Below are 24,043 nucleotides of genomic sequence, written 5' to 3'. Positions count from 1 at the left end.
GTTGGCCTCTATCTCCCAGAGATCTGTTTGCCTCTGCTCAGAGAGCTGGAATTAAAGGTCTGATGAGGATTTTCATTTGTTTCTTTTCTTTTTTTCTTTTCTTTTCTTTTCTTTCTTTTCTTTTTTTCTTTCTTCTCTTTCTTTTCTTTCTTCTCTTTCTTTTCTTTCTTTTCTTTTCTTTTCTTTTCTTTTCTTTTCTTTTCTTTTCTTTTCTTTTCTTTTCTTTTCTTTTCTTTTCTTTTCGACCCAGCTTTTCAATGCTCAGGCTGACCGAGAATTCCTGCACTCCCTGCTTCTAACTCCCCAGTGCTGTCTTACATGTAACTCTGGTGAGTGCTTATGGCACACACACACACACACACACGTATAAAAACATGGTGGCACATACCTAGAATCCTAGTTTTTGAAATCAGATTATATTACATCTCTAATCCCAGAACTCAGGATATAGAGGGATCAGGAGTTCAAGATCCACGTGGGCTACATACATGAGACCCTGTTTCAAAGACAGAAAATGGATGAGGGAGAGGAGATTTCATTTGCATAGCTGAAATTGGTGGTGTGGGTTTATGCCAGTTTTTCTGTTGTGGCAGGAGAATTTCAAGTTCAAGGCTAGCCTACTATTCAACTTTGTGAAATACTGTCTTAGGATTTTCATTGCTGTGACTAGACCCCACGACCAAGGCAACTCTTAACATTTAATTAAGACAGCATTTACTTGGGGCTGGTTTACAGGTTCAGGGGTTCATTCCGTTATCATGGTAGGAAGTGCAAAGCTATCCAGGCAACACGATGCTGGAGGAGCTGAAAGGTCTACGCCTTCACCCAAAGGAAGCCAGGGACAAGACACTACCTCTTGGGCACCTAGGAGGAGCATCTCAAAGCCCAACCCCACGGTGACACACTCCCTCCAACAAGGCCACACCTATTCCAACAAGGCCACACCTCCTAACAGTGCCACTCCCTAGGACCCACATATTCAAGCCACCACATGCTGTCTTAACATTTTTTGAAACATGATGGCGACTGAGGTACAATGCTTGTCTACCTCAGACCAGAGCTTTTTATATATATAGGAACCAGAATCATCCTTAAGTTTATGTAAATAATATCTGGCACTAACAATAATAACATTCATTATATTAAGATTGTTTCAGCCGAGCCGGGCGATGGTGGCGCACGCTTGTAATCCCAGCACTCTAGGAGGCAGAGGCAGGGGGATTTCTGAGTTCGAGGCCAGCCTGGTGTACAGAGTGAGTTCCAGGACAACCAGGGCTACACAGAGAAACCCTGTCTCGAAAAAACAAAAACAAAACAAAAAAACCCCAAAAAGCAAAAAAGATTGTTCCAAGGGCTGCAGAGATGACTCAGCAATTAAGAGTACTGACTGCTCTTCAGAAGGTCCTGAGCTCAAATCCCAGCAACCATCCATAATGAGATCTGATGCCCTCTTCTGGGGTGTCTAAAGACAGCTACAGTGTACTTATATATATAATAAATAAATAAATAAATCTTTTAAAAAAGTTTTTTCCAGAAAATCTAGGCCATACAATGTTTGGAACGTTGCTGTTTAATTTGTTTCTATAATTTTCGGGTTGCTTAGGAGATACTCACATTTGGGTTTCCAAAAGCAGTGAGTCATTCAGCAGAAATCAGAAGGTGTGGGTTTAATTTCTTCTACTCAAACAGCATTTTCTCCCCAAGTAGGAGATATACTGGTAAGTGCATGCATGTGTTTGTATTATACAGAGCAAGACCCTGTCTCAAATAGTATTTAATAGCCCTAACTTACAGAATATCACAGATCAACACAGCCTACCTTAGGCGTGCTTAGAATAGTTCACTCTAGTCAGCCTGGTGGCACAGGCCTGTAATTGCAGCTACTAGGAAGGCTGAGGCATGAAGACTGCCAAATTCAGATCAGCCTGGATTAGAGAACAAATTCAAGGCCAACTTGAAATAATTAATGAGACTTTGTGTCAAGATATAAAGTACATGTGCTGCGGTGGCCCAGTGATGTCTGTAAAAATGATATTTTACAGACAGAGGCAGAAAAGAAATGCCTCCTGAGAAGAACAGAACTCTCTAGAAGCTGTGGAAGCTGATAACCTCACCTGACAATTTACTGTACTCTCTTACTTTCTGGCTATTTAAAATGAGCCCTTAGTTCCCAAGTAACAGTTTGCCTTGACTTCCTCCTTTTCTTTCTTCACCGAGATTCCTAAGGCCTGGCTGATAATCCGGTCTTTAAAGTCAACTCACTGACCACCAACCCCTGTTTTAAAATTTCAGTGCCTTGCCTCATAGTTGTTTACATAATTACTACCTTCCAACTACATACAGGTTTTTATGGCTGTGCGTATGTATATGAAGATAGCTCGGACACTCCGGTACTAAAAACATTGATTTACTCAAGAAGTTTTGTTTCACAAGATAGAAGGCTAAATGTTAGATAAAGATTTCTCACAAAAACTTGTTAAGACCCAGGTGGTATAAAAAACTTCAAACTCTTTAAAGGTTTGCTGTAAAATATAAGTGACTCTATATTCTAATCAAAAAGTTTGATGACATCTGTAAATTGATCCTCTATATCTGTTTCTTGAGAAACTTTGTTCCTGATGTTACATTTCCGTGTACCAAATAGCTATGATAATTGTACCTGCCCCACTGGCTACATCTTTTGAAATGGTAATACCAACTCTTCCTGTATAAAAATCCTTGCCTTATGGCTCCAAAATACATTCAGTTCAAACCGCCTCTGTGTGTGCGTGGTTTGTTCTGTCTGTCATCTCAGCCAGACCTATACATTCCTAGACCAGAAGACACTAGATATCCCACAACAGACGAACGGTCTGTAACAGCTGGCGCCCGAACAGGGACCTTAGACAGGTAATCTTTCTCTTTCTTTCTTTTTTCTCAAGGTAACAGGCTGGCTCTTGCCAGAGAGCTACAGTCCCGCCAGTAAAGACTAACTGGTTAAATACAAAGAATCAAGTTTTATAGTAACATAGAACAATCTAAATCAAAACAAGAACAAATGTTTCTTTCAGTATTTAAGATAAAAACGATAACAGTACAAGACTATATAAAGGCCTACATAGATGCCTTACCAACAGTGGTTCAAGAGATAGCCTATGCTACAGTTATGAAGGGAGAGAAATTCAGCGCCTTTGTTAAACATACTTATGGTAAAAGAAGAAAAAGAACCTCTCAACCCACATGTTATAAATGTGGGAAATCAGGACATATACAAAAACAATGTCCAACAGATAGTAAAAGGGACTCCAAAAGAAGGAGTGCTCCTCCAGGAGTTTGTTCTCGTTGCCAGAAAGGCAAGCATTAGAAAGATAAATGTAAATCCAAGTTCCACAAAGATAGAACGCCCCTTACAGGGGAAAAGAAAGAAGAAAATTCTAAAAACATAAAAAAAAAAAAAGGTAAATGGGTTTAATTACATAAAAAACATACTTCCTTTTCTATGTATCATCGTCTGTCCTTGGTACACCATGTCTACATGTATGTTTATGTCCTATTCGTATATTTGTGTGAACGACTGTTTGTTTCATGTTTTTAAAAAAAAATGGTAAAAAAAAATCTATTGGCGGTCTATCTGTTAATCTAGCCACAATTTACACAGTGGAGGCTAATTTAAAGTGTCCCACATTTAGCAAGGAGTCAAATATAGTTAGAAAAAAAGCTACTTTTAAAAAAGAGCTAACAGCCTCAGGTCTAAGACAAATGGGTTAATGGTTGTTTCTCCAAAAGAAAAATCTCTACAATTGTGGTTTTTGATTCAAAATGCTTTTTATTCTATCAAAATTACAACAACAACAACAAAATTGTTTAGTTTAAGTTTATGAGATTCATGTAATCATTTTATTCATGTTTATAATTGGTCTTAAAGGTATAAGTATATTTTACATGTCTTGACTATATATAGAGTGTTAGCCTATAAGTTATTAGACATGATTTAAAAGGTATAATGTTGATAACAAAAAGTCAGTTTAGAACTGATAGCTCAAAGTTATAGCCATCTTGATCATATGACATAATACAACCCAGGAAATACAGGCCTCTAAGATGCTTTTTAAATTGGCATGATACTTTGTGTAAATCTTAACCTAAAAATTAGACTTATAAAAAATAAAATATAAAATAAAGTCTTTTCAATTAATTATATTGTCATACATTTAAACATAAAAACTGACAGACAAATCTTAAGGTGTAGAAATAATATGTTTGCCATTAATTTTAAAGAAAATAGATTGTTTAAAGTTTAGTTTTGCTTCCAAACTTATAGCTATGCTCTAATATTATAAAAAAATATTAAGAGTTACAATAAAAAATTGCCAATGTGCCATTGGCTACAGTTTACAGTGTAGTTAAAGGCCTATGATCCTTAACCTAGTTTATAATTAAGATAATTTTAAGAATTATAAAAGTTAAAAAAACTATGGCCAATATGGGCCCAAGCTCCACCCCAAGGGGTGCGGTTTTTCTGTGAGGCGTTTTTTCTATAAGGCCTCAACGACATCTAACAGCCAATTTTAAACTAGTAAAGATCAAGAAAATCCAACTATTTAATTAAGACAAAACATGAGTTTCTGGCCAAGAAAATATTTTAACAGACTCATACAATTCAAATATAGCCTTCTAACAATCTCTTAATTCGGCCACAATTCGTATGGGGGACAGAGTTAAGCCAAGCCAAGCAACAAGCCTAGCTAAAAAAAAGGTAGTTTAATTTTCTTAAAGAGACAGTAACAAAGGCTCCCTCCCACCAAGTCAATCCAAACTCAAGTTGTTTAACAGTACATCTTAAAACAAACAATAAACTTCATATAAGGCTAATAATAGCCAACACCAGAGAAAGGGGCCAACACCAGAGAAAGGGGCCAACACTATAACGCCCTCTGAGAGGAGATAAGCATATGTTCTTTTCACAGAATACTAGCTCCAAAGGTCTAAATCCTAGACCGACCTGTACAACCTGAGCTAACAAAGACTACACTGGCTCCGAAAAAACTACCTACCTACGTAGATACAGCTAAATAAATTTGAGAGAGGCTATAGAGTTACTGGCTACTCAAAAACAGCTACAGACTCTTGAGTTTGTTTTCCTTACATTATATGATTAATTTCTATACATATAGACTTACAAATTATGTTAATTTGACATGTATAGTTCCCATGAGCTGTCTTCCCACTGCTTATAAAACTTTTCTTTCTGATGATCCAGATGAGATACCTCCAGTAAAAGAGCCCCCATACCATAAAAGGTTTATGTGAGAGATTAAAATAAAGATTTTAAGAGCTGTTTATAATAATAAAACTTTGGTAAAGGTATCAAAAGCTACTCCTTTAAAATCATGTGTTAGAGAATATAGAGATCAAGATAAAATGTGACAAACTCCACTAAGAGATGTTAGACCGAACTGGCTTAAATGCGGGTTCAAATACTAGGCTACAGTGTATGATCCTTAGAAAACCCAAGAAAAAATTTATGATTATTCTATAGCTTCGCCACACAATAATTATAGATCCTATTTTCATAATGAAGAATTGCTTTATCATGGATATAAGCCTGAGGTACTTACAAAGGAGCCCATTAATAGATGGTTCACGCCAGGGTGGGTAGAGCCTATCTCTGTTGCTCATTCTCCCTCAGGTGATATTTTAAAAACGTTTCCAGGACTATTCAGACTTTTTGCTACAGCTGATATAGTATATTTAAAAAAGCCTCAGGATTCTAGACGCATTCCTGTGACAATTAGATCCTGTTTAAGTTATCCCTATAAGCGCTTTAATTTCGATTTTAACATCACTTACAGCTTCATCAGCCACTCTAATTTCAGAGATGAAAACTACACACTTCGTTAATGACCTGAATAAAAATGTTTCTTTAACGCTAATAAAACAACAAGTTATAGATAAAAAATTAAAAACAAAATTTGATACTTTAAAAGATGTAGTTATAAAATTAAGACAAGAAATAGAAAACATAAAGGTTCGACTTTCTACCAAGTGCCACGCCAATTTTCAGTACGTATGCGTAACACCATTAACATATGATAAACACCATAATTAAAATCTTACTAAAAATTATCTATTAAGAGTTTAAAAAGATAATAATATTACTCATGACATGACTCAATTAAAAACCCAAATTTCAACCATGAACAAGACACATGATAGATTCACTGATTTAGAGGGCCTAGCTCTAAATCTATTTCTTCCAGCCTATGGTCTTTAAATCCTGTAAGTTGGTTACATTAGATTGTTATTGTCTCTGTGGCTACAAAAATAATTCTTTTTCTTCTTCTGATTCTTCCACTCATTTTCAGACTAATCTTTTCCTCCATCTCTACTACCAAAAGAGATATATACACGCTTCAATTATTAAACAAAAAAGAGAGAGATGCCGCGGTGGCCCAGTGATGTCTGTAAAAATGATATTTTACAGACAAAGACAAAAAAAAAAGCCTCCTAAAAAGAACAAAACTCTCTAAAAGCTGTAAAAGCTGATAATCTCACCTGACAATTTACTGTACTCTCTTACTTTCTGGCTATTTAAAATGAGCCCTTAGTTCCCAAGTAACAGTTTGCCCTGACTTCCTCCTTTTTTCTCTCTTCACCGAGATTCCTAAAGCCTGGCTGATAATCCGGTCTTTAAAGTGGACTCACTAACTTCCAACCCCCGTTTTAAAATTTCAGTACCTTGCCTCATAGTTGTTTACATAATTACTACCTTCCAACTACATACAGGTTTTTATGGCTACACATATATATATAAAGATGACTCAGACACTCTGGTACTAAAAACATTGATTTACTCAAGAAGTTTTGTTTCACAAGATAAAAGGCTAAATATTAGATAAAGATTTCTCACAAGAACTTGTTAAGACCCAAGTGATATAAGAAACTTCAAACTCTTTAAAGGTTTACTGTAAACTATGAGTAACTCTATATTCTAATCAAGAAGTTTGATGACATCTGTAAATTGATCCTCTATATCTGTTTCTTGAGAAACTTTGTTCCTGATGTTACATTTCCGTGTACCAAATGGCTATAATAATTGTGCCTGCCCCACTAGCTACATCTTTTAAAATGGTAATACCAACTCTTCCTGTATAAAAATCCTTACCTTATAGCTCCAAAATACATTCAGTTCAAACCGCCTCTGTGTGTGTGTAATTTGTTCTGTCTGTCATCTCAGCCAGACCTATACATTCCTAGACCAGAAGACCCTAGATATCCCACAACAGACGAACGGTCTGTAACATACATGGACTGAGGCTACAAGCTGTTGCTGTGCCTAGCAAACAGAGAACTCTAGGCTCAATCCCCGGTCCCTGTCCTTGCCCTGCAACCCAAGAAAAATAGAGCACTTACCTCAGTTTACTATTTCACAAATCATCCAACTTACATTAAGGTATGGAATAGCTTCTGTAGAGCTATTCAATAAGATGGTTCAGTGGGTAGAGCCTTTACTGACAAGTGAGCTTGAGTTTAACCTTCAGAACCACCGATGAGGGGGAAGGAGAGACCTGACTCTGGCAGATCATACACACACACACACACACACACACACACACACAGAGAGAGAGAGAGAGAGAGAGAGAGAGAGAGAGAGAGAGATGTAATGAGTAGTTCATGTATCTTATCCAAACTTCACTGAAGATGAAAAGCAGGTGGATGTACAGGTTCAGCTCCACACAATAGCTATGCTGGCTAAAGACATTCCATTTTATGCTAGGCATCCATTTTGGTACCCACTAGCTGTTTATCTCTGACTCTAGTCCCTGGAAGATTAGTTCCTAGTAACCCTATCCCAGTGACTTCACCCAAAAAAACGTACAGCTGTTACTATCTACTTGTTATGATATGACTGATTTTTTTGCCTTCTGAAACTCGTGTATGCAAATATCCAAAGATTATTTTGAGTTGCCTTAACCAGTTAGCGTGGTAGAATGGACCAGTTTTTGCTTGCTTATTTAGATACTGAAGGCCTTCCTATGGTTTTTACCTTTAAAAATATCTCCCCTCTACCCCTCCCTAGTGGCATGCCTTGAAATTTGGCTTTAAGGTTGGTATCCTGCCTGGAGTTAATCAATAAATCTTATAATTATAATTGGATTGAGTCTAAGGTCTTTTTACCAAGTGTTAGAAACCTATAGCACAGTGAAGAAGAGAAATCAGAAAGCCACCATCTTTTGTTTTTCCAAACATAAAATGAACTTCTGAGTTCTGGGATTATATGTATGTACCACCTTGTGAGTCCTAAATGTTTTTTCTTTCTTTCCTTTATTTATTTATTTATTTATTTATTTATTTATTTATTTATAGACAGGGTCTCACTATGTAGCTCTGGCTATCCTGGAACTCACTATGTAGATCAGGATATAGATCAAAAAGTCTCCCAAGTGCTGGGATTAAACGTGTCCCACCATGATGCCCTGCTAAATGATATTTATATACCTGGTTTCTTTCTTTCTTTCTTTCTTTCTTTCTTTCTTTCTTTCTTTCTTTCTTTCTTTCTTTCTTTCTTTCTTTCTTTCTTTCTTTCTTTCTTTGTTTTTTTGTTTGTTTGTTTGTTTGTTTTTTCCGAGACAGGGTTTCTCTGTATAGCCCTGGCTGTTCTAGAACTCACTCTGTAGACCAGGCTGGCCTCAAACTCAGAAATCCGCCTGTCTCTGCCTCCCAGAGTGCTGGGATTACAGGCATACGCCACCACCGCCTGGTTTATACCTGGTCTCTGTGGTTTAAAAAAAATATTGTTATTACATGATAGTTAAGAGTCATATCACCAGTTCCCTCACCTCCTCATTTTTTCTTTTATGAGACCAAATCTTATATATCTGCATGACTTTGAACTTAAGATCCTTCTGCCTCTACCTCCTAAGTGCCAGGATTACTAGGATACACAATTATCGTCAGTGTTAGATATGCTGAGATGGAACCCAGTGTCTCATCTCTTGTCTGCTCGGCAAGGACTCTACTGACTGAGCTACATCTCTCTTACCCTGTCTTTTGACTTTTCAGATAGATCTTACTCTGTAGCCCTGGCTGGCTCTTATTAAGCCCAAAGCAGGCCCCCATAATGGCAGTGCTGGTGACAGCATCTTAAACCAATGAATTCTGACTGGGTAAACAGTAGCCTAAATTCTGCATTCTTCTGTAATCTCCTAGAGCCATTTTCTGTTTATCAGAAGCCTCCTTTAATTTGGCCCCCAATGTCAACTATCTAGAACAAGGTCTCCTAGTTAAGACTTAAAGCCGAGATCATCTCACAGAATCCCACCCGACAGACTGTCAAATAAAACCTGCTTGCTGGCCAGGCAGTGATGGCGCAGGCCTGGAATCCCAGCACCCTGGGAGGCAGAGGCAGGCAGATTTCTGAGTTCGAGGCTAGCCTGGTCTACAGAGTGAGTTCCAGGACAGCCAGGGCTATACAGAGAAACCCTGTCTCAAAAATAAATAAATAAATAAATAAATAAATAAAAATCCCAAAAACCAAACCAAACCAAACCAAACCAAAAAAAAAAAAAAAAACTGCTTGCTTTCCCACCATTTTGCTTCCCTCAGTTGCCCCCTCTACCCTGAGATCTACTTGTCAGTTTGATTCCCCAATAAACCGGAGTGGTCTAGTTTGGGCTTTTTCCGCTGTTCCTTCACTTATAGCCCTGAACTTGCTATGTGGACCCTGGAAACAACACGGCAAACCTTCTGCTTCTGTCTCCAAAGTGCTGGGGTTACAGATACGAGATGCCAGGGCCTGTCTGCATGCCATAAATCCTCGCTGGAGAACTGCATAAAGATGCATTTCCTTTATCCCTCTAAAACTTGATACCGTGAAGCTTAGATATTGGTAGAACAAAGGGTTAAAGTAGAATATTGACTTTTTTTTTTAATCCCAAACTGGGTTCTTTTTCCCTTTTGCAATCATGGGACTTCTAACAAAACTGAAGGAGATTTATTCTCCCTCAGTTATAGAAATGGGAGATAACCGATTGTGGTACTTCCTGGAATTCCAATACAGAAGAAGGCGGCCTCTACAATGTAACTTAGCAAGAACCATTTAAAACAATAATTTTAGGGCCAGTGAGATGTTAATTGGGTGCTTGCTGCCAAGACTGAAGACACAAGTTAGATTTCTAAAATCTTTACAAATGAGGAAGACTAGACTAGAAATTTAACCTGTTACTAGCTGGGTGCTTTTAGTCATTAGACAAAAGAAACAAAGGAAAGGCAAGTTAAAGAAAAGGAGGAATATTCATGCTGTCATGGTACTGGGATGTGCCAGCAATTCATAATGGGAGGCTACCAAGCTCACCTGCACCAGAGGCTTCTGCCTATAAGGACAAGCCAGCCAGTGCAGTGGGGATTCTGCCAGTTTCAGCAGGTAGGGCTGGGTTAAGGCAGGTAGCCAAATCACTCAGGAAACTGTTATGACAGAGTTGGTGTTAGCAGCAAAGAAAGAATGATATGGCTGATGCACAAAGGAAAACAAACACAATTTAGAAGTAGTAGTAATCCCACAGGGCTAGAGAGATGATTCAGGGCACTGACTGCTCTTCCAGAGGTCCTGAGTTCAATTTCCCTGCTCACAACCATCTGCAATGGGATCCGATGCCCTCTTCTTCTATGTCTGAAAACAACAACAGTATACTCACATAAATAAAATAAGTAAATAAGTCTTTTTTTAAAGTAACCTCACAAGAAAATATTTCTTCTTTCTATAAGAAGTTTGTGCCAATACCCAAATGTGGCTAAGAAGTACACAGACAGAAAATGAATTTGGTTTGTGTTCTAACACAGGTGAAAACTTCCCCTTTGCCTGGAGTCTGATTTCACATTCTTTCTCTATTGGCTAGTTTTAAAAGAATTGGAATGAAGGAAACGAGGAAAATAGGAAGTCAACCAGACAGTGGTGGCCCAAACCTTTAATCCCATCACTCTGGAGGCCGAAGCAGGTGGATCTCTTGAGTTCAAGGCCAGCCTGGTCTACAGATTAAGTTCCAGGATAGCCAAGGCTACACAAAGAAATGCTGTCTTAAAAAAAAAAAAAAAAACTGAAACATTGGGGCTGGAAAAATGGCTCAGCAGTTAAGAGCACTGACTGCTCTTCCAAAGGTTCTGAGTTCAAATTCCAGCAACCACATGATGGCTCACAACCATCTGTAATGAGATCTGATGCCCTCTTCTGGTGTGTCTGAAGACAGCTACAGTGTACTTACATAGAATAAATAAATAAATCTTTAAAAAAAAAAAAAGAAAAAAAGGAAAAAAAGAAAACTGAAGCATTGTCGTTTATCTAGTACTCCCTGCAAATACTCTGAGCACAAGAAGATCCCTTAAAAGCTCACCACTGCTGATTGTGAAGAGAAACTGGCCTTCTAAGTACCTTCGACCTTGAGGTTTCTCTGCCTGGTACCCATCATGGTCTTTGGCAGAGGCCTTGAAATGTTGAACCTCCAGGAAGGCACTATGTCATATGGATGCTCTGTGCAGGAAAATCATGGGAAAAATATACAGTCAGTGTCAGGAACCATTCCACACTCAGACAATGACGTTTTCAAGGAGTCAAAACGAAGCTGATAATTTCCTCGTCAGAGCTTGGGAAGCAGCCTGTCTCCCCAAGTAAGATGGCGGATGGGACCGGTACATTGGCATCAAACTGGAACCTTCCCCCAGGTATTGTTAAAGAACATTTCTAACACACAGGAGAGCTGAAGTCATCATGACTCCATAATTACAGCATCCTGCTTCATTCTTTGCCTATTCTCCAGTTTCCTTCTGATGTATCCAAAGGACATAGCTGTAAGACATTCCAGAAGACCTTGTATAAGTAGAATATGTACTGCAAACACCCAAGCTCCAACAGCCCGAGCAAGCTACTCTGAAACACACATGGTAATTGAGAAGATAAAGAATATTGAAAAGCAGGGAGGTTTTACTTTGTTTTGGTTTTCCGGTTTTTGTTTGTTTTTAGACAGGTTTTCATGTGACCCAGGCTGGCCTCAAACTACCCAAATAGCAGAGGATGACCTTGAAGTTCAGCTCCTTTTATTCCTGCCAAGGCAGAATTATAGGCACGTGCTGCCACAGGCAGCTTATGCAGTGCTGAAGTTAGAACACGAGGCTTTGTGCGTGCCAGGCAACTGCCCCTCTTACTAAACTATACCCAACCCCAGGAGATTTAAAGTTAAGACATTAATCACACCTCCTTCCCTCTCTCCCCCACTTCCTCCCTCCCTTCCTTCTGGTATGTCTTTATCATATGAGCATACTGGCTTTCCGCCTCATATATGTGGAGGTCAGAGGACAACCATGTGTGACTCTTTTCGCTCTCTCTCTTTTTTCTTATGATTAATGATTGCTTTTGCTATTTTTATCCTGGCCATATTTTTTATATCTAGAAATATATATTTTTATTTTCTAAATGTATTTACTCATCTAATGTATAAGTACACTGTCGCTGTCTTGACACACCGGAAGAGGGCATTAGAGCATTGGATCCCATTTCAGGTGGTTGTGAAGCACCATGTGGTTGCTGGGAATTGAACTCAGAACCTCTGGAAGAGCAATCAGTGCTCTTAACAGCAGAGCCACCTCTCCAGCTCCCTCCTCTCCCCACACTCCCCCCACCACACTTTTACTAGGTAGGTTCCAGGGATTTAAATCAGCTCATCGGATTTGGTGACAGGTACCTTACTTACTTCTTGAGCCACCTCCTTGGACCCCTGAGATTTTTTTTTCAACACTGAGAAAAAGAACAGACAAAGAGGTCCAGGGAGTGACACCCTCCACCCCCATCCCCCAAGTCTATTAAGCAGTCTAGAAGGCATGGCTCTGCCCTCCTCCTTCCAGGTCAGGTTATTCAAGGTGGTCAGAAGTCCCCATTGCTTGAGAAGGTAAGGAGGTTCCCAGAACTGATTTAAGCTTCAGGGTAAGACTTTGTAGATAATTTGCCTTCTGTAGGGCCAACAACTTATCTGGGTGCCTTCATCTAAAGTGAAAAACAGGTACAAATAAAGGTAGAGATCTTCCATCTTGCTTTTAGTGACCTGGTGGGCCTGAGGTGCTTGGCTAGTGCTTTTTAGCAAATGCCGCAGCTGTTTATTTCTTTTCTTTTTTTAAATTATTTTTTAAAGATTTATTTATTTATTATATGTAATAGTTATCTTCAGACACCCCAGAAGATAGCATCAGATCTTGTTACAGATGGTTGTGAGCCACCATGTGGTTGCTGGGATTTGAACTCAGAACCTTTGAAAGTACAGTCAGTGCTCTTAACCACTGAGCCATTTCTCCAGCCCCTAAGTGTTTATTTCAACTACAGTCAGCCTGATTTCATCCCAAACATCATTACCTAATAGTAATGTGTATATAATGTGTGTATATATGATATGTAATATATTACACATATATTTTGTGTATAATGTATGCATAATAATTGTTACTGGAGCCTGGGGCAGTAGGAAAGAACATTTACTCTTCTTGTAGAGGACCTGATTCAGTTCCCACCATCCACATTCTAGGCTGCAACTGTCTATAACTTTAGTTTTAGAAAATCTAACACATACTTCTTCCCCCCCTCCCCCCAAGACAGAGTTTCTCTGTGTAACCCTGTCTGTCCTGGAACTCACTCTGTAGACCAGGCTGGCCTCAAACTCAGAAATCTACCTGCCTCTGCCTCCCAAGTGCTGGGATTACAGGCGTGCGCCATCATGCCTGGCATACTTCTGACATCCTTAGACACCATGCATGCATATGGTACACATATATACATGCAGACAAAACACTTATGAAAATAAATCTTTTAAAATAATTATTGTTTGATTTTGGTTTAATTTTACTACATTTTAATTGTGTGTGTGTGTGTGAGTGTATGTGTGTGTGTGTGTAGGGGTATGTGTATGATTGCCACATCACACTAGTGGGGATCAGAGGACAATTTACAAGAGTTATTCCCTGTTGAACCATCTTCCCTGCCCAAGTTTGTAATTTATACATTAATTTTATGTATATGTGTTCCTGGAGAGGACTGTCTTAGAGTAGTTTCTATTGCTGTGATCAAATACCAAGGTCAAAGCAACTTGGGTGGAAAGGGTTATTTCACTTACACTTGCATATCACTGTTCATCACTGAAGGAAGTCAGGATGGGAACTCAAACAGGATGGGAGTGTGGAGGCAGGAGCTGATGCAGGGGTCATGGAGTGGTGCTTCTTACTGACTTGCTCCTCATGGCTTGTTCAACCTGCACCCAGGACCACCAGCCCAGGGATGGTACCACTCACAATGGGTTGGGTCCTCCTCTATCAATCTCTAAGAAAATGCCTTATAGGCTTGCCTGATACTGGTTCTTATATGGAGGCATTTTCTTCATTTAGGCTCCATCTTCTCAAGTGAAGTTAGCTTGTATTAGTTAAACTATCCAGCACAACAGCATTTCACAGTGTGCTTCCCCATATTTTAGTTCTTAAATTCTTTCTTTACCACTTCTCCTCAGCAATGTTCCCTGCACTTTGAGGTGAAGGGCAGTTGGTGTGGATGCCCCATTTAGAGCTGAGCACTCAGCAGTTACTTATTGTCGCCACTTGGATCCCTGAGCATCTCCATTAACTGCTGCCCAGTGTTAGAAGTGCCCTGGCTTGACTACTGAGAGCATAAACATTTAGAATATAACATTGACAGTGTGTCAAATTACTGAAGAAACAGCATGTATTAGAGTTCTCTAGAGTCACAGAACATATGGAATGTCTTTCTATATTGAAGGAATTTATTGTGATGACTTGCAGTCTGTAGTCCAACTCCCCAACAATGTTCAGCTGTGAATGGGAAGTCCAAGAATCTAGTAGTTTCTCAGTCCCACAAGGCTAGTTGTTTCAGCTGGCCTTCTGTAAAAGCAGATTCCAACAGATATGCTAGTAAGTAAACGCAAGTGGGAGAAGAGCAAATCCTCCTTCTTCCAATGTCCTTAGGTTGGTCTCCAGCAGAAGGTGTGACCCAGCTTAAAGGTTTGTACCACCTGGCCAGGATCTGGGACTTGTTTTGCCCTAGGCTGACCTTGGACTCTGAGACCTCCTTGCCTTTAAGCAAAAGTTTAGGCCCCAGCAAGGTAGGGATTGAAAGCCTATACTACCTTGCCTGTGCCTAAACTTTTCATAGTCATTGTGCCTTAAGATCTCCATGTCAAGATCCAGATAGAAACCTGTGTCTTCCAGCCTCAAGATCTGGATCGCAGGTGAGCCCTCCAATTCTGTATTGTAGTACTTTCCAGATATTCAAGTTGACAACCAGGAATAGTCATTACACAGTGGTAAGGCCTTGGGGCCTATGACCTCCATGCCCTGGGCATTATCCCAGGTATAGTACAGAGAGACCCCAATTCAATGTTTTTAGACCCGGAAACAACTAGCCCAGCACAGAGTAACTTGTTTTTCTGCTTTCAGCTTGAGAGAAAGATAGCCCACCAGGTTCTAGTTCCAATGTTTATCTATACAATGCCCCAAGGATGTTTGCTCCAGATAATCTTTAACCTTCCTTAAGGCATAAACTATTGCCTGACTTCCTCATTCTGTACTTCCCCATGGTGTTTTGTCCTCCACCTCTTGCCTTGGGAATTGTATCCTCCCACCCTTGTCTTGTGATTTTTCCCATTTAAATACCCCTGACTTCAGTTACACAGGGTCCACAGTCCTCTAGCCCTGTGTGTTGTATGATTGTGGACCCCAGAGCTGTGGAATAAAAATCCTCTTGCTTATTGCACCGCGACCTTTTCTAGGAAGTGATATGGGTGTTGCCTTCCGAGGCATTGGTGCTGGGGCGCCCTTGTTTTTTGGGTCTTACGGTACTAGTCATGGATTCCCTCTTATGGAGCTGGTTCAAACTGAAGGAGAAAGTGGTTGATAATGCCCATGACCTTCCTGCTTGTCTTGCACTAGTGAACAACAGATGAGAGCCTGGCAAGATGGTATTTAGTATTCAGGCTTCACCCTGAGAAATACTACTCATTTCTTTTCTCCCCCAGCAGGCTGTATAGTGAGAGACCCCCCAACTCAATGTTTTTAGACCTCTAAACAACTAGCCCAGCCCAGAGTAACTTATTTTCTGCTTTCAGCTTGAGAAAGATAGCCCACTCAATTCTAGTTCCTATGTTTAACTATACAATGCCCCAAGGACTTTTGCTCCAGATAATCTCTAACCTTACTTCCTCATTCTGTACTTCCCCATTCTGTGAATGTTTTGTCCTCCACCCCTTGCCTTGTGAATTGTGTCCTCCAACCCTTGTCTTGTGATTTTTTTTTCCCTTTAAATACCCCAGACTTCAGTTGCACGGGGTCCTCAGTCCTCTACCCCCGCGTGGGGTACAGCTGTAGAACCCAGAATTCTGGAATAAAGAAACCCTCATGTTATTGCATCGAGACCATTTCTCTCAAGTGGTTTGGGTGTCGCCTTCCAGGGTATGGGGTGCTGGGGCACCCTCGGTTTTTGGGGTCTTACAATAGCATCTGTAAGGCACTGTGAAAACTATTCAAGCCAGGCAGTGGTGGCACATGCACTTGGGAGGCAAAGGCAGGTAGATTTCTGAGTTCGAGGCCAGCCTGGTCTACAGAATGAGTTCCAGGACAGCTAGGGATACACAGAGAAACCCTGTCTCAAAAACAAAACAAAACAAAACAAAACAAAACAAAAAATACTATTCAGTGTGCAGCAAATCAGATGCATTCTAGCTCAATTTCTCTATGTTCTGAAATCAGAGTATGTTGTATCTTCAGCAATACGGTCCTGCCTTCTAGTTATGGTGGGTAATCACAAGCTCTAATAGCCTGTGTTATTTTAGGGGCTTCTGGAGTTCCCCTGACCAATAATTCACAGTATCCCATGATTGGCACTGAGGTTTTAATTTGATAATCTATTTCTTCTTGGGGAAGTATTGTCCACCCTTGGAGGGTATATTTTTTTTTTCCAATAATGGTTTCTTGGGCTGGAGAGATGGCTCAGTGGTTAAGAGCACTGTCTGCTCTTCAGAGGTCTTGAGTTAAATTCCTCAGCAACCACATGGTGGCTCACAACCATCTGACTAGTTTGAGGCTAGCCAAAATAAAATGAATCATGTCAGGCAGTGGTGGGACACATACACACACACACACACACACACACACAAAACCAACAACAACAGCAAAACAAAACTTCTAGCCAAGATATTAAGATCCTAGGCTTGGGTACAGATCTAGTGTTTCAGTTGGGCTAACTCATCACCTGGTCTAGAGACTATCCTAGGAAGGTAGGTACGCCATTGCTAGAGATGGGTGGGAGAATTAATTAGTCCTTTAATGAGCTGTTGTACTTTTCCTTCCCAGAATCTCCTCCAGCTGCAATGGCTTATGTGCTGCGTCACTGGAGTAATATAGACTGTAAGGCTATCAGGCTTTCTGAATTATTCAGTGAAGTGTAACTTCTCTTCTCTCCTTTTTTGACACAGAATTTCTTGTCTGTTTTGTCCTGAAATGCCCTATGATAATCAAGCTAGCCTTAAGTTGGGAGGCTTGCCTGCCTCTGCCTCCTAGTGCTGGGATTAAAGGCACATCCAACAAACACCTCCAGCCTCTGTATCTCATGTAAGCATGCACTCCTTAACAGTTTCGGCTTCCCCTCCGAAATATTGGGCTTCCTTAACTCTTTCTTTAAGGTCTCTGAGTACATACAACCAATTTAAGCTTATCCCTGACTAGCTTAAAAATAAAGGAAACTCAGACTATGGTTATTTTATTTGACTTTGACAATTACTACGGGGTAACCCCGAATCTGTTTCTCTAATTTCTGTCCAGGCTACCTTGCCACAGCGTAGCCCAGATACTTGTTCCTCCTGGTCACGCACTCACTGCCCAGCCCCCCCCTCGTGGCCTCCTTTCTCCTTCTCCCCCAGGTCTCTCCTCTCCTCCACCCCCAAACTCCCTCTAATCCCTTCAGTAATTGGTTGCAAACAATTATTGAACTGATAATTTTAAATCCAGGAACAAGGTTTGCATGACAAAAGCTTGTAAATGTAAGAATTCACCTGAAGACCTTTCTTTGAGTACAGAATTTAGCATTACAATACACAGCTCTGGACCAAACCTCAACCATCTCCGGGTCTGAACTACCTACCGTCTTTAGCGTGGTTTCCCTTTTTCCTTTATTCTTCAAGCTGGGACATCAGGTTCCTTTGTATCATCAGGATTGCAGTCATGTATCATCATGCTTAGAAAGTCTTCCTTTTAAAAATTTATTTAATGGTGCTACTCTAGTTCCAAGGGATCTGACACCCTCACACAGACATACAGGCACGTGGAATAGTAATATACATAAAAATAAATGGATAATCTGAAAAATTAATTTAATAAATTTATTTTGGTTTTTAAACAGTCTTGTTATGTAGAACAAGCAAGCTGTCCTGGAATTCTCCATGTACAGCAGAGTGGCCTCAAACTCAAACTTTTTGATTCTCAAGAAAACTAAATTGTAGTTACTGTTTTGAGATGAAGTTTCTGCAGTGCTGACTGGCCTGGAATTTACTATGTAGACTAGGCTAGCCTTGAACTCTAACAAATTCATCTCCCCACTTTTGCTTTTCTTCCCCCTAAATTATGCACCACCATATCCATCCCTTGATTTCTTCACTCCGTCTTTGAGGTAATATTTACACCCAGTGGCAATGCAAATCTCAAGTGGACCATTCCATCAGTGTGACAAATACCCTTTGTTAATGTCATGCCGTTAGAAAGCAGATCAAAAGAAAAGGGGAAAAAATGTCAAAAAGAAGTTTGATCTGAGAACTACAGTCACTTAGGCATGTTAGAAAGCCCTCCCCCCCTTCTCCTTAACTCTAAGCCTCCATCTTCTCTTGACATGGTGATACAACTTTTAACTCAATTAAGTAATTTAATGATAGGGTCCCATTATATAGCCTTTGCTGGCTCCCTGCTCTTTAGGAAGCCCAGACTGGCTTTCTAGGTCTCTGCTTCCAACATCCTGGGATTACAATTGTGAATCATTACCTCAGGTTACCACAAGCATTTTGTAGAAAGGGAAGTATCACAATTGCCCCTCCTTAGAATTTAAAATACTATAGGAAAGAGAGGAGGGTGGAAGTAGCAGGCCCATTTTGGGAAGAGCAGTTTCCTCCTCCTAAAGCATGGCTATTTAAAAAGAATTGTTTTAGGTTTATTGATTTTATGTGTGTTTATGTTTTACTTACATATAATGTAAGAAAGTATACCTTGTGCACACCTGGTTCCTGTGGAGGTCAGAAGGAATTCACCATCTGGAATTGGAGTTAGGATGGTTGTGAACTGCTATGTGGGTGATGGGGACTGAACCTCGGTTCTCTGCAAAAGCAGCAAGTGCTTTTCTGAACTGCTGACTGAGATGCCAAAGCTTTTAAGTTCAGACTCCATTTTAGAGAACCTGACCTAAGTTTGAACTTAGGTAAACTAACAGGCTGGTACCTAGCATTAGTTTCCAAGTTGTCCCCCAACAAAGCCTGAGCCTAGCTCCAGTCTCTATGCTAATCCCCAACAAGACCAGAGTTTCTAGGTTACATCCTCAACAAGACCAGTGTCTCCAGGTTATTACCCCAACAAGCCTGTACCCCAGGTTACAAGCCCACTCCTTGCCTAATGACCACCAATGCAGAGGGGAGCAGAAGTTAAGTTTATGATATGACTCCCAGCACCAGCCAATTATGTTAAAGGCCACAGTAGCTTTCCAATTAGATGCTTGCACACATATTCCCTGCTGGCTGCTTACTATAAAGCCTTGCCACATAGACATTCAGGCCTCCCCTACCACTAAAACTGTCCTGCGTGAAGGTGGTGGTGGTGGTAGCCTGAGCTAGCTCAAACAGAATAAAGACCCTACTATGAGTTATCATGAGATCAGCTCTTGTCAGTCTTTTTGGGGATCACTAACATTTCTCTGGCACAACAGGCCACCTCTCCAGTACCAAGCCTGGCTACTTTACGTGCTTATTTTTATTTTTTTGGTACAGGATCTCTCTCCTCTCTCTCTCTTCTTTTCTTGAGACAGGGTTTCTCTGTGTAGCCCTGGCTGTCCTGGAATTCACTTTGTAGACCCAGCTGGCCTCGAACTCAGAAATTCGTCTACCTCTGCTTCCCCAGTGCTGGGATTACAGCTGTGTGCCACTACCACCCAGTTGCCGCCCTCAGCCTGGGATTACAGGCATGAGCAATCAAAACCTTCATAGATTTCTTTTTTTAAAGGATTATCTACACTGCAGCTTTTTTTTTTCTTTTGAGAAAAAGAGAATTAAAGAACTCACATTTATCTTTGACTGGGTAGATATAAGTCATTTTAAACTGCCCCAAACAAACATAAAGATTACAAAGATAAACTATTGTCCTCCCAACTGGTCCTGTCAAATCACTATCTGGTGTGCATGCTTTTAATAATCCCAGCTCTCAGAAGGCAGAGGCAGGCAGATCTCTGTGAGTTGGTGGCCAGCCCGTCTGCAGAGTGATTTCCAGGACAGCCAGGGCTACACCATGAAACCCTATCTCAAAAAGCAACAAAATATCATCTGGCCAGGTGACCAATTTTAGGAAAACTGATATACTCACAAGCACATCAAGGAGATGGGAACATTTTCCCCCTCTTAAATGGGATGATATTCTTATACTTACCCACAATCCTCTCTGTCTGTGCAGCCCTTTACAGATCTGGACTGCTAATCTTGTCTGCATTTCTGACCTCTTAACTCAAAAGACTTATCTTTGCTTCCCCACCAGGTCTATCTCTTCTCTGATTTCTGGCCAAAACTGTAAGCACACTGCTCCTGGCCCTCGGGCGTTCTCCTCGCTTCTCGGAAGAACATGCACACCCCCAAGCCACCCTTTTTTGTACAGCTACTTACACCCCACCAGAGCTCCAGGTGCAGAACAGGCTGACTTTTCTGGACTCTAAAAACCAAGCCAGTTTTTCTCTTCCTTCTCTGTTTTCCTCTGGGCGGCTGCCAGGATTTATAGCTCACTGTAAAACAATGGGTCTCAAGCTTCTTTTTGAATCCACTTAAAAATTCTTAGATGAAGGACATTAAGAACAAACTAGAGATCCTGGATTCCCCAGTAAGTAATGGTTTAATGGCATTATTGTAAAACAACCAGAGAGCAGCTGTAGAAAGGACAGTGATGTAAAATCTGAGGTGGTGGGTTTTTTTTTGTTTTTTTTATTTTTTTATTTTTTATTTTTTTTGGTTTGTTGGTTTCTATACAAGGTCTGGCTGTGCAGCCCTGGGTGCCCCAGAACTCCTAACGTTAGACCAGAATGCCTCAAACTCACAGAGCCTGCTCTGTCTCAGCTTCTCCAGTTCTGAGGTGAAAGGTAAGGACTACCACTCCCAGCCTTATTGTTTTTATTTAATTAATTAGTTAATTAATTAATTAATTTTGAGTCAAGAGTCTCACTCTATTGAGCTTCCACACTAGGCTAAGGTCAAACCTGGGTAGGGACTTTGGTCAGATTCAGCCCAGTAAGGCTGCAATTTCACAGCAGTAAGCGTCACTTCTTTAAGAAGAGACTTCTTTTTTCCTGGCATAGCATTGCTCTGCGTTAGAAGGACACAGAATCTGGCGAAAGGCATCTTGAGACATAAATTGCTATTTTAAACAGGACTGGTAAAAGAGTATTTGCAAGGGAAAGCACATCCCATTTGGCTGGAGTTCAGCAGGAGCTAACCAAGCTCGCGAGACAACCAATCACAAACTCCTTAGGACCATTGTCCCACTTTATGACTCAGACCTCGGCAGAATCAGGGCACTTGCCAACAGTGCTGACAGGCAGGCAACGCGGGGATGTTCACGTCGCTTTAGAAAGGTTTACCCATGGTGAACAAATGAAACAACCTCTTCCTGCCATCAGAGACAGGGACAATAGTTTTGATTTTTAAGTAAAAATCGGTCTCACTTTCCCAGACTCTGTCTTCCTGGTTAACTTGAACGCTGGGGTTTCACCTTTGAAAACATAATAGACAATAAACTAGCAGCAGAAAGTAGCCAACCCAGAGTGAAGCCTGCAGGCGGATTCATTTCAAACTTTTTCCACGCGTTTAGTTTACACACACACACACACACACACACACACACACACACACACACCATTGAGTCATCCCTCTTTGGTCATATTCGGTTCAGAAACTACCAGGGGAAGAGGATGGGAAAGAATTCTTAAAAGAAAAAGTTTAACCCAAAGTAAAAAAAAAAAAAAAAAGGAAAGAAAGAAAGAAAGAAAAAAGAAAAAGAAAAAAGGAACCCTTCACGCCATGATTTTGGTGAATTAGCAACAAAGAGGACGATTGGCCGCTGACGGGTACTTCTGGAAAACATTTATTTTTCCTCTGGCTCCCGCTAGGGTGGAGGAAGTTGGGTCTCGGCGCGGGAGGGTGTCAGGCCCAGGGACGCCAGCGGCGCAGGGCGGCAGGTGCCTGGGTTGCAACGGCCCGGCCTCCCGGGTCGCGGGTCCCCTACCGGCCCTGGCGCTCCCGGCGGGCGGCTAAGCTCGCAGCACCATGCCGGAGGCCCAGGGGAGAAGAGTGCGGCCAAGGCGCTCGGGCCCGCTAGCGTCCTAGCCGCCTGGGGAGGCGCGGGGGCCTGCGATCGCTGGCGGCCGAGCGCGGCGGGGGCGGGGAGGGCGCAGGGCGGCGGCCGCGGGGGGGCGGGGAGGGTCTCGGCTGCGCCACCCGCGCCCGCGGGGACCCTGGCGGCTGCGGGTGACAGTCGGGGCGGCATGGCCGAGGCTGGCGGGGCCGGGCCTCCAGCGCTGCCGTCCGCGCCCCCGCACGGTTCCCCCCGGACCCTGGCCACCGCCGCCGGGAGCTCTGCTTCCTGCGGGCCAGCGACCGCGGTGGCTGCGGCGGGCACGGCCGAGGGACCGGGAGGCGGCGGCTCGGCCCGGATCGCCGTGAAGAAGGCGCAGCTGCGCTCTGCTCCGCGGGCGAAGAAACTGGAGAAACTCGGCGTGTACTCCGCCTGCAAGGTACCCGCAGGGACGAGCGCAATCGCGGGGTCACGGGCGGGCCCGGACCCCCTCCCCTCCCCCACCCCACTCCTAGCTTCCCGCCGGCACCGCGGAAGTGCTGCATTCTCTGCGCGCGCTCTGTCGCTGAGGCTCGCGCAGCGTCTCACTGGGACAGGGGTAGGGGGTCTTTTAGATGTGGCTGTGTCCCTCTTCTGGGAAGGATGAGTCTTGGCTTCCGAGCGCTCGGGCTACACTGGGACTTTCTCTGCTCTGTAAGAGCTTGCGGGAGCCCTTTCACAGGGAGCATAACTGTGCTTGGTGTGGCGGATCAGTCCGGACTGGGAAGCAGCTTTTTGGGGTTGGGGGCATCTTAGTGTATCTCCCTGGCTCGCCCTCCCCACTAAGCCCCGCTAGGAGGAGCTGGGTTGTGGAGCTGCTAGAAGTGTCCTGGAATCCTGGCGCTCTACCGGAGCGAAGGGGCGGAGCGCGGGGTGGGAGGTGGGCATCGCCCCAAGCCCGGGTCCTTTGGCGCCTGGCGGCCTCGGCTGTGCGGCGACAGCCCTGTCATTATTGTTATTACTTATTTAGCGAAAGCACGATCCTGGCCGCTTAGGGTGTAAACAGGGTCTGGCAAGATGACAGCCCAGGCGGCGAGCGCGTCTGCTCAGTTTGAAGACAGCTTTCTTGCCATTCTCCCTCTCTGAGGGCTTTAGGAACCCGGGACGTCCAGCTGTAGAGCACGTGTAGGGGGCTCAGCCTAGGCTTCAGGGGAGAGCGGCTCAGCCGTGTAGACTGCGGCTTTGTTTTGACAGGGTGACAGCAGAAGTGGGCGGGGACTTGGCCTTGTCAGCTCGGGCGGCCTGTGGTTGGGACCAGGGAGAGGCGCACTCGCTCTCACACCTCCCGTGTTGCTTGCTGCTCCAGCCTACTGCTGTAAAAGGAGTCATATCCCCAGCATCCACGTTCTTATCCCCGCTCCCCGCTGTACAGTCAGGATGGATAAACCTGGTAGATGACCTCCCTCCC

At 42.3% G+C, this 24,043-nt stretch overlaps 2 protein-coding genes across 3 annotated transcripts in view; one reads left to right on the top strand and one right to left on the bottom strand.

The window, feature by feature from the left end:
* Pp2d1 (protein phosphatase 2C like domain containing 1) overlaps positions 1–21,644 on the bottom strand; it is a 68,287-nt gene extending 46,643 nt beyond the window's left edge. Inside the window, exon 1 of the mRNA XM_052191848.1 lies at positions 21,503–21,644. Within this exon, the coding sequence (XP_052047808.1) occupies positions 21,503–21,644 (142 nt within the window). The remainder of the gene's footprint in view (positions 1–21,502) is intronic.
* A 1,065-nt stretch (positions 21,645–22,709) lies between these two features.
* Kat2b (lysine acetyltransferase 2B) overlaps positions 22,710–24,043 on the top strand; it is a 97,388-nt gene continuing 96,054 nt past the window's right edge. For both annotated transcript variants that reach the window (XM_052191942.1, XM_052191943.1), the window contains exon 1: positions 22,710–23,035. In XM_052191942.1, coding sequence (XP_052047902.1) covers positions 22,787–23,035 — 249 coding nt within the window. In that variant the 5' untranslated portion in view covers positions 22,710–22,786. The remainder of the gene's footprint in view (positions 23,036–24,043) is intronic.

This window comes from Apodemus sylvaticus, chromosome 9 (genome assembly GCF_947179515.1).
Source record: "Apodemus sylvaticus chromosome 9, mApoSyl1.1, whole genome shotgun sequence".
Classification (NCBI taxonomy): domain Eukaryota; kingdom Metazoa; phylum Chordata; class Mammalia; order Rodentia; family Muridae; genus Apodemus; species Apodemus sylvaticus.
The sequence above is the reverse complement of the archived record's forward strand: the minus strand, read 5'-3'. Positions and strand labels throughout refer to the sequence as shown.